The 10,896-nt window shown below is 43.1% G+C and overlaps 1 protein-coding gene across 4 annotated transcripts; it reads right to left on the reverse strand.

Moving 5' to 3' along the window:
• Positions 1-1,415: 1,415 nt before the first annotated feature.
• LOC104152864 (CD59 molecule (CD59 blood group)) lies at positions 1,416-8,494 on the reverse strand. Of its 4 annotated transcripts, none has more exons than XM_068945437.1 (5): positions 8,399-8,487; positions 6,347-6,423; positions 5,941-6,013; positions 5,186-5,287; positions 1,416-3,066 (listed from the first exon to the last, which is right to left on the reverse strand). In XM_068945437.1, exons 3-5 carry the CDS (start codon positions 6,002-6,004, stop codon positions 2,873-2,875), a joined length of 360 nt encoding a protein of 119 aa, XP_068801538.1. In that variant the 5' UTR covers positions 6,005-6,013; positions 6,347-6,423; positions 8,399-8,487; the 3' UTR covers positions 1,416-2,872. The 4 variants fall into 4 exon arrangements, with proteins under 4 accessions (XP_068801538.1, XP_009686711.2, XP_068801537.1 ...); XM_009688416.2 differs by lacking the exon at positions 8,399-8,487 and adding an exon at positions 7,622-7,773; XM_068945436.1 differs by lacking the exon at positions 6,347-6,423 and having other exon boundaries at positions 8,399-8,494.
• Positions 8,495-10,896: the final 2,402 nt, after the last annotated feature.

A 10,896-nucleotide genomic window follows, 5' to 3' on the forward strand; every position in this document is an offset into this window, starting at 1 on the left:
TTAATCTAATCTAGCAAAAACACAAATAGGAAAAACAATTACTCACAAACAATTATCAAGCAGACAAAAGAGAGTTTTGCTTTATGCTACAAAAAGCAGGAAATCAGTATTTTACATATACAGACCATCTTGCAGTCAAACAGATTTAAATACCAACCATCAAATGAAAGTCCAGGAGAGACATAGGTTATATAGTACCATAGTAGTATAACATACCTATACATATAGTAGCATAACATACCTGTTTGACAGAGTGAGAATGCCCATCAAAAGGCTCAAAGTATAATTTGTGAAAAGCTTGTGATAGGGGAGGAAAAAATACTGTTTTCCAGTTGTCCGGCGTCACACATTTGAACTGAAACACTTTTTATTTAGCTTTGCTATACGCTTAAAGCAAACCATTTCTACTAAGATCACTCAACTTGGGGAGCATCAAATACAATTGTGTTCCCTCCTGAAACACATATACTAGAAATTAACTAAAGGTAGGCACTACAAATTGTTTGAGGGAAACAAACAAAACTTCCACTAAAGACGATCTCGTTAACATGCCTCAATAGTTAGGAAAATAACGTGCAACAGTAAGAAGTTCAAGACAGGGTTGTTCTGAGAGCAGCAAGACAATTAGAGGCTTTGAAATTCCAAGTTGGTCTGGCTCTAAAAAGGGAATTTGGCCTGCCTTGCTCCTGCTCTGATCACAGAACAAATATACTTACTATTGTTATCATGTTCATAAAACCTATGCATAAAACTCTCAAATACCAGACTATATAGCCTCTTTAGTGCCTAACTATCCTTACAGTAAGCAAGATTTTTCTGTAATACAGAACCTACACAAAGGTAACAAATTTGCAGCAACTGTGTGATTACAGAATTAACCAATCTTTTAAATATTATAAAGTTTTTGATTCCCTTCTACACATTTCTGTTCTCCTTTGCAAAATGCCACACCTCTTTGGCCTTTTCTACACAGAAGCTGCACCTCTATCATAATAAGCACATTATCTTATATGCTTCTGCTGATGTATAAACCAGGCACAGAAAACTCTCTGCTTTTCCAAAGGACAGGACATGAGTATACTCAGAGAGACACGACTCCCATGTAGAAGAGATCTCGGGACCACATGTTCTACTGCTTCTCCTCATTGTCGTACTATTATTAGTATTAGTTCACCTAGAGCAATGTCACTAACATTCATTGTTTCCAGGCATAACAGCTCTCCCTGAAACAAATGAACACTCTGCAAAAAATAACTGGCCATATGCAGCAGCCACCTCCAGGTGAGAAGTGAGAGAAACCTGACCTTCACTTATGAGAGGCTTTAGATGGGAAATATGGATGTATCTCACATGGAAACAGCTACAATGGCATTCAACTGTAAATACGGTGCTGTTAAATAACCACACTTTCCACATTTCTTTTTCACATTTTTATTAATCAAAGACATCACAACTTTCATTTTGAGTGATTAGACAGATCCCAGGATGTTTTGTTGGCTAAAATAAGCTTAACTAAAAGATATATTACAGAATACATAATGGATTTGCTGTAACACAGCGCTCTCCCCCTCGCCCTTGCTATGACCGAGTGAACTGGCATCTTGGAAGCCAGGATAGCACAAGCAAAGTTGCTCAGAACAGGAAAATGGCATTGGCAACGCACCACTGCTCCTGCAGAGACAAGCAGGTACTTCATGCCAAGAGCTCCAAGACAGAAAACGAGGATTTGTCATTAGACCTGATTGAGAGGGTCCCCAAGTACCAAAGTATCAAAGGCCTCTCTCCATCACTGTGCATCAGAACAATGTACAGAAAATTTGAGCTCTAGAACTCTTACACATACAAATTGAGCATTCTTCTTCATGCTATATATATATATATATATATATATTGTTGGCACTTATAGAGTTGCAAAAAAGACAAAATATAAAGTTCTGCAAGTTTTTATTCATTATGCTTATGTGGAAGCTTTAAGGGTTAAGTTTACCTGTCGCTGCTTTCAATAAAGCCAAGAGCTAGCCACATGAAAAAATAAACCAGCTGTGCCATTTAAATTCCTTAGCATTTTATAAATATTTTCAGTTATACTAAGAAATACTTAGTGCAAAGCACATGCTTAGCTTAAATCCCAGATTCAAGAGGAAATATAAGCAAAACTAAAAACAAAAGTTTATAAAAGAAGCTAGTACAGTGTTGTCCACATGCTCACAGAAATATAAAAAGAGGAAAGGTGCTCCTTGCTTATAGCATTACTTAGCTTTTGGTTTAAGAACTTTAGATGCTTTCTCCAAAAATAGTAATACTTACGAGGTTCCATTATTCATTTGTAAAAAGAGGGAAGAAAACCTGATGCTCTGTTAGGAACAAGGAGTCTACATTCAAACTAAGTATTTCAGCCATAAACAGTGCAACAAGTTTATACTGCAGTCCAACGCTACCTGCGTTGAGAGCAAAACCTTTGCCCACTGTGCAACAAGGTAGCATCCTAAAAAAAACCAAACAGAAATCCCAACCAAAAATAAGTACAATTTATGAAACAATACAAAATTACATTTTTTCAGCACAAAACCTGTACTATTCCTTCCTCTCCACACCTCCCACCCAAGTCTGCCCAGGTTCTCCACAAGGTAACGCTATTCCCGAACAAGGCATTTTCCCCATGCATATGGCATGCCAAAATAACTGAATTCTCTCCATCTGGTAACAATATATGTCTCCTCTAGATGAATGTATACAATAATTTAAGAGAAAGAACCTTAAGAAACAGAATGTAACATTACAAGGTAGTATTCCAGCCTACAGTTAGGAACCAAAAGCGCGAGAAGAATGTGTATAATTTCAGCTTGAAAGTGCAGTATACAAATCAGGGTTGTTAGAGAAGCATCCATAGCACGGTCATTACAGAGGCAATACTAAAAGCTGCTTTGTTAACCCCAGTAATTGGGCTCTTGTTGCAGAAGTCCCGCTGGCAGCAAAAGTATTCGAAATTATCCAACTGAAACAATACAGCAATATCATTCACATTGCACTGGGATGTCTTCCAGCAGGAGAAAGTTCTCAATTTACCTACGAAATAATTGAACAGATTAAGAGAATATTGAAAGTAGTATGGTTTTTGCTACGGAGAAAGAATCGCTGCCTAGACTGCCGTATACTTGCTTTAGCTTCTTGTCATGTGTTCAGAAGCTTTCAAACTTGCTTTCACTGGGAATCTTTGCACTGGTAGTGCAAATAGCAACAGGAAGCTGTGGTCTTGCCTTCACTGCACTCTCTTCTGGCTCTTATCCATACGTAAACAATTTATAGCTCAAGTGAAGCAGCGCTTCACACTCAAACTAAGCAATCTATTAGGAAACAGGGTGGAGCTTGAATGTTGCCACCTCTGGGGCTTCCGGCAAGGTGTCTCAACATCTCTGCTAATTCACACTGCGCAGCTCATGCACTGACGCTCTCCTCCTCTCCCCCACCCCCAGATTGGAGCAAGTGGAGTAACTCCTGCTAGGTTTTGTGCTGAAGACAAGTCCAATTGGATCTGACTGGCCTCTTTTCCACACTGAACATATGTGGAAGACAAAGGAGAGAAGACAGAGCTTGAAGAGTAGGAGAATGCTCCCTCCCTTCTCCTCACTCATTCCCCAAAACACCAGAAGTTAGCCCAATTCGTCTCCCACTCATCCCTAGCTTGACACCTCAAGCACTTGACTCCCAGCTCTGGCAACAGACAACCATCATAGGCTGGAAAGCATTTGCTTTGTGCTCATTTCATCAAGTTTTAGGCTCAAGGGAAAGAGCAAGAGAAAAATTTCTTTAGGACGTTGGTGGGCAAGCAGAGTCCTGGTCCAGGAGTGCTGGAAGCATCCTTCCTCCGTGCCAAGCCTTGAGCTTTAGCAAGGATCATCCTGGGCATCAGAGGAGTTCCATCCTGTACCAGTTCCTGCCATCCAAAAACTGCACAGCCAAGTCTTTCTAGCACAGGGGGAACCAGTTGAAAAAGGAGACTTTTTTGGTTTACTCCTTACTTCACTGCCAAGGGACCTGCACTAAGACAACAGCTGCAGGAGTCGATCTAACGTAGTACTCTAAGCTGGCAGATCCATTTAGGCATAGCTTATGCTTATTTCCCTGCCAGACAGCCTGCTACCTATGACTGCAAACATCCCTGTATACAAAGTACAGGATGCCAAGCTGTCATTTTGCTTGGACAGTCAGGGGCCTCCAGTTAGATAGTTCTTAACTTCAGAATCTCTTCCTTTAAAGAAAAAAATCAAATCAAGAAATTGTGTTGGGTAAATCACAATCCAAATGAAGTCAGTGAAGACTGCCAGGTTTTAGCACCTCCATTGCAAATAGCCAGCAACCTGCAAGCCCTTAGTGCTGCAAATAGATACTTTACGGTTACAGAGCTAGAACTGACCTTCAGCTGAGGTATTTATCTAGTGTCACATTAGCCCCCTATTTGTATTAGAAATCAAACTTCAAAACAACCCCATTTAACATCAAATTCAGAAAAAGTCATTTCCTCTATGCTTTGTGAGCTATTCCATCCTTGCTTCTTTAGAGCTAGGACGTCTAAAGTAACATGTATATCAAACAAATGTAATATGTAATGAGTTCTTGGTAAAATCTGGTTTTGCACTGAAACTCCTGTCACCTGGATTAAAAAAGCTGGATGTTACTTAACAACTAGAGCAGTAACTTTATCTATGCCCTGAATGCCCTTCATAATCTTGCTGAAACGTAGGTTACTTCACTATCAGGAAAAAATAATGTTTTAATTATTTCAATTCATGGACTGAGTCTCCAGCCGCAAGCTTGTTTTGAGTTACACATGCTTTATTTTTTTTTCCCTCTCCAGATGTAATAAATTCAAGGCAAAAATGTTGTCCTCTACGGTCAATGCTGTCTCCTGTTGTTTTCCAGCTACCTTAGTTCTTTATTTTATCTGTATATACAGATATCTGCGTATATACACTTTCACAAGTATAAATCAGTGATATAAATTATCATTATCAGTTGCTCAGAAGTCAAAACATATCAATTTATTATAAGCATGACCTTCAAAAGTATTCACAAACTTCTTTAGAGAGAGGCCAAGAAACGTGTATTACGTTCAGATCAGAAGTGCACAGACAACGTAAACTGATATAACCATACTTGTTTTAGGACGGCAGGCCAGCATACATACCAGATTTCATCTGCAGGCAAGTATCTTCAGGAGCTATGCAAGTACTATTGGTCTTGCACAAGGTAGGACTGTTCTGACAGTGGTAGCATCTTAGAGTATAACCTAAGAAGATAGGGCATTATCTTTACTGAAGAATAAAGTAATGAAACCTCAGCAGCATTAAAAGAAAGAAAAAGAAGAAATGCTATCTGCATCTGACTGTCACAAAACACATCCCTGGTTATTAAACTACAGACTCAGGCTGAAATTTATCATCTTTTTGTCAGTGCACATACTGAAACTGACAATTTTGAAAGAAAGATTTTTCAAATACGCAGTTATATCACTTTTATGCCTCTCTCCCTCCAGCATATGTTAAATTCTTTTTCTTCTTCTCTCTCATCTTAAAAATTGCCTTTTTCAAGAAAATAGAGAATGAGACACTTACCAGAATTTTTTCTACCCTTTATTTTACCCCAACTCTCTTTTGTGCTATACATCTATTTCCAATTTATATACAAGAATCTAATATTCTACCAGCAAAACAAAATACTTGGTTGCTCTATTAAGCAGCATTGTATTCTGCACTCAGTTCTCTGTACTGACCAAAGATGATCAACTACAGAAACTAAGCCCCACTTATAAGGTCACTCTCATTCAAAAATGTGGCATTAAATAATACACTATGGCATTAAATGTGGCATTAAATAATAATACTGCCCCCCCCCACACCTCTCCCTAACACGACATCAGCAAAGAAATTCCGTTATACTCACCAGAACTACAGAAAGCAACCAGAAAAATGCAGACAGTTAACAGGATGCAATTCATCTTGATCATGCTTCTTCCCTAAATGGAAAGTAAAAATAGATTGTAAACATTTATTACATTTAAAATCTACATGAAACTAGCAAAATACACGGTGAAGAATAAAAGTCTCAGATCTGATTCAGCACGTAACTGAAGTCATTGGCCAGGAAAACTACTGAGCTTTGGGCCTCCTGACAGGCTGTAGATCAAGCAATCTTTCTTCCCTCTGATCCAACAGGTCTAGTTAATTCAAATAGCTCCCTTTCACAAATACATGTAATAAAGAGAGGTCGTTTAGGTCCTGAATGCCTTTTCTTTTAAAAGTAATTCACCAGTAAATTTGCTTCTCTGCAGCCAGGCTGTACTTCTTACTTCTCTCTTGTCAGGGGCGATGTGTACCAGAAGACGATTAGGAGCAGCAACAAGGTATTTTCTCAGTGCCAGAAGCCCTGGGAAAGCGCACATAATATGAAGACTCGTGTCAGTGGCAAGACAGACGGGTGCGCGTGAGCTATCCGAGCGCACATATTAAAACCAGGGCAAGGATGTGAGAGAGGGAAGAGAATCTCGATGCAGGCATGTAGCAAAGTAACTTTAATCTGTAAACACAGCTGTATTCTCACATAATAAGGTATATAAGAGAGGAGGGAATATGAAATAAACAATCTTGCTTCACCACACGCAAGGCTCGTGCCTCAGTCCCCGAACTCTCTGGCAGGTTGGCAAGAGAGCTGTCCGTACTGCATAGGCTTTGCCCCTCCTCTCCCAAAAGTTCTCCAAAGTGCGCCTCAATATGCACCGAAACGTTGACGTATGCAATAACTCATCACATGACCTCAGTCATGGCTCCAGTCTTCCATGACTACTCTAATGGGTAGGAAGGACGGGCTTTTTTTTAAAAACACAGGTGCTCCAAAGCACAGCTTGGAATTACTGGATACAGGCTTCCGTGCGCACAGAGTCTACAAACAGGACTACCCACAATAATATCTACTGCAAACTTCTTTGCAATTGCAAAAAATAGGCTACTCAGATTAGGTACCAAACAGACTGGAAAACAGGGTTTCATAATAAAACAATACTAAAAACCTTCTCAATCTGTAAGTTTGTTTCATGAGTAGAAAACTGGCCAAAACCACCAAACTACTCCCCCACCAACCCCAAAAAACGAAAGGCACTTTTTCCTGTCTTTATTACCGACTCCCAAGCAGGAGAGCTGAAGAAACTTAATGTGCAAGACCAGATCTTTTTCCGGGTTGAACGACTTAGTGAGAAGTCTCCCAAAAGCCAACGCTTTAGGGTTCTTCCCACTATGACATCAGACTGCAGAAGTGCTGCTGGTCAAAACAGCAGCCATTAGGAACAGCAAGAAAAACCTCTCTTTGAATCGCTCGATCTTACAGGAGCCCCCAGTCATCAACGTTATCAACAGAGTCCTGCAGAAAAAGTTTCGCCTCCGGCAAAACTAAGTTGAGACCAGAAGAAGATAAAGAAATCATCAGTGCTAGTATAGTTGCTCTGACAACAGTAACTCTACCAACGTATCTACTTCACGTAAAAGGCGTACTTCCTCCCACATCGTGTTCCTGAACTACAAAGAGATGAAACACCACCAAAACCTTAGGTTTCTCACTTTCTTCCTCTCACCCTCTTTCATAGTCAGCCATCCACAACACAGCTCAAAAGACGCTGCCTCAAAACGGAGCAAAGCAAAAAGCGTTCCCAAGCCGAATTTTCCAAATGACTATTTTAGCTGAAGCCTCTGACCAGCCTCAATAACACGGCAAGGATGCAGAGCCTCGGCCGCAAGGCAAGCCACAGGCCAGGCTGCGGGAGCTCCACCGCAGTCCCGCCCGCCCCGCCCTGAGCTCGCGGCCCACCAGGGGCGCGCTTCCCGCCGCGCTGCCGCTCAGGCCACGCCGGCAGCTGCTCCAAACGGCGCCACCTCGCTCTTCTGGGGTGCTCCGTGGCCAGCACCCACCTGGCAGAGGCGCCCTGCCCCTGCCCCTGCCGCCGCCGCAGGGGCCGCTCCGCACTGCGGGGCTACAGCCCGCCGCAGCCCCCGACTCCGGGCCGGGCACGTCGGCCCGCACCGGCCGCCCCTCCCGGACGGGGCTTTGAAAAAGAGATTATCTAAGCATAGCTGGCACCCCTCCTCCCCCAAGGGCCCCCCTCGATCCCGGGCGGGGGCAGGCGGCCGCCGCCTCCATCACCCCCCTCCCCCGCGGGGCTGCCCGGACCCCCGCCCCGCCAGCGGCCATTTTCCCGCAGCAGGCGGACCCCGCGCGCAGGGGGAGCGCGGCCCCGCCAGCAGCTGGGGGGCGGCGCCGGAGGAGACGGCGGCGGGGGGGGGACCGCGAGGCTGCGGCACGGAGCGGCGCCGCGCCCCGAGCCCGGCCGGGGAGCCGCCGCCGCGCCCCTCACCTGCTCCGCGCACCCGCCGCCGCCGCCTGGCCGACCAGCCCCGCGCCTCTGGCAGTGCGGGGACTCCGGCGGCGGCCGCTGCGGCTGCCCCGCCCCGCCCCGGGGGCGGAGCGCGGCCCGGCCTGGCCCGCGCCCAGCGGCCGCGGCAGAGTGCAGTCATTTTTAGGAATACATCGCTGATTCCATCTACAGTCCAGCGTCAGCAGCTCTAACACCCCATTGTGGTGGGGCGGTACAGCAGCTAAGGCGGTGAGGTCAGCTCAGCGTATTTTACTGAAAGTAGTGAAGAACAAGGTTGATTTATGGTTTGGGCGGAGGTTAAAAAAAAAAAAATCTGCAAAGCAAAGGCATGTAAATGTCAAGTAAATAAAAAGCTTGTGTGGTACTGTGTAACTCAAGAGATAGCCTATGAAAATCCACCAAAACCAAGTCTTCATTAAAAAACAAAAAAAAACCTTAATTTATTTTCAATGAGGAACTGAAAACAAGGAACTTAAAACAGTTAAAAGTTACCTCTGCTGTCTCTTCCCAAAGTCTTTACCACTTCGGTCATGCTAATCAGGTACATCAGGCTGAAGTTGCACCTTACATTCTTGGTACAGATGCTGAAAGATTACTTTAAACAATAACAGGAGTAAACGTAGGACTAGAGAAACTTAAGCAGTTGTTTTTAAGCACTCGAGATAAGAGAGCAGCAAAGGTTTAAGGGTGCTGCCTTCTGCAGTCGCCCCAGCTAGCACAGCACTTGTTTGCGCTCTCCTGTAACGCAGTCAGTCCCGCTTACCTTTCTGATAAGTGACTGAGGCAGCAGAACCTCTCAAGCACTGAAGGAATCCTACACTGCAAACACTATATAAATTGATTGCAGTGTAGGCCTTTCCCCCCCCCACAACAAGGTCTGGAATAAATATTTACATAGAATGTGCTAAATTTTAAATACATATTGAATTTACAGATGTTGAACAAGGCTTATCCTTTCTTGACAGGAGAAGTCCTACTTAAAAGTCAACATTAAACTCTTAAAATGTCAGTCAGAAGGTGACAGGACTTCCAGCTGAATCTAAAGGATGGTCACTGAACAAAAGGACAGTGCAGTATGTATTTTGCACAGATTATACAGCACATATAGGAAGCTTTTAGCAGTTTGGTACATTATACTGGTATCTACCAATACACCTACTGATGCAGCAAGTGGGTTTTGAGTAAGAGCACCGAAGCGCTGCCTCTTCACTGGGATCTTGACAACCAGTTCTCTCTCTCTCTTTCCTAGTGAGGATTTCTACAGTCCAGCAGTGCTGGCGTTGGTAACTGACACCTTGTTTTCCTCTGTGGCCTCAGCTGCTTCACTTTTCATACAAACTGGACATAAGCTTCAGAGCTTCAGGTGGGAGGAACCATTGGCATGAGCCTTACTTCAGATGCAAGCGATGGCAAGTTGCAGTGTTTGCAGTAACACTGCATCTGACAGCTTTAGGCAGTGTGCCACTGTACTAAAAGCAGCCTGAAGCAAAGGAATAACCTTTTTCCTGTTACAAATAAATGTTTGCTACAATATCAGCAACACCTGTTCCCCCCATCTGGTTACCTTTTCACTTCATATATGCAAAGTCAGTAGGAGTACTCCAACTACTGGCTGTGCCTGGATCAGAAGCCACAAGCCTTCGCATTATAGTGCTCAGAAGTTGATGGGCTAGTATTGCCCTCCATCATGTCTCATTTCAACAATAAGCAGTAATTATATTTCACCTTTAACAACTTGAGACTCACTCCCTGGGAGGAGTAAAATCAACACCAGCTGTGTTTCAGTAAAATCAACACCCAGAAATGTTTCTGGCAGATTCTTATGACCTTCAGCTGCTATCACTTAACTAGAACATTCAGATCCTGTTGAAGCATCAGAGCAAGCCTCTTGCTATGAGAGTTATCTGTCCTTACAAAAAAAAAAAAAAAACCCACAAATAGACCTATAGCACTGGAAGAGTTTTTTAAATTTCCAGTAAATACTGATTTCCAATCCCTTGTTCACTGATCCTTTTAACAGGTAAGTTTTCTGTTAAGAACAGACATCAAGCCACAAACATCAAGTTTTCCCTCTAGTTAACACTGCGAAGTCCTCAAAATGAAAACATCTAAAACTATTTCAGTAATTCACACAGCTATCCAGACTTCTATGAAAGGCACACACAAATCTTTTTTTTTTCCCCCCCTTCTCTAGGTGTTTCACCTGCATGACTTGTAGGGGTAACAGTCAACATTTGCTTTTCTACTTTGTACCACCTTTGAAGATCCAACTGATGTGTGGCACCAGAAGACAGACAAGCGCGTGGAGAATCTAGTGTTATGTTCTGTAAAAAACCCAGACTTTCCACAATAGCTGTAGCTAGCCAGTAAAAGAAGGATTCTGTTGGAACAACAACGTACTGGTTTCCCTCAGAGAAACTACTAATTCTAGACATCAAAAAGAGTAACCGACTACTATGATGCTAGTCATGCAGTCA

Source organism: Struthio camelus, chromosome 5, assembly GCF_040807025.1.
Source record: "Struthio camelus isolate bStrCam1 chromosome 5, bStrCam1.hap1, whole genome shotgun sequence".
In the NCBI taxonomy this organism is placed as follows: domain Eukaryota; kingdom Metazoa; phylum Chordata; class Aves; order Struthioniformes; family Struthionidae; genus Struthio; species Struthio camelus.

What these genes read in the sequence shown, in the direction of transcription:
- LOC104152864 (XM_009688416.2), bottom strand. An exon ending in GGTTGCTTTCTGTAGTTCTG is followed by an intron (nt 5,288 to 5,940) that starts GTGAGTATAACG and finishes CTATCTTCTTAG; the next exon opens with GTTATACTCTAAGATGCTAC. An exon ending in TTGCCTGCAGATGAAATCTG is followed by an intron (nt 3,067 to 5,185) that starts GTATGTATGCTG and finishes ATTATTTCGTAG; the next exon opens with GTAAATTGAGAACTTTCTCC.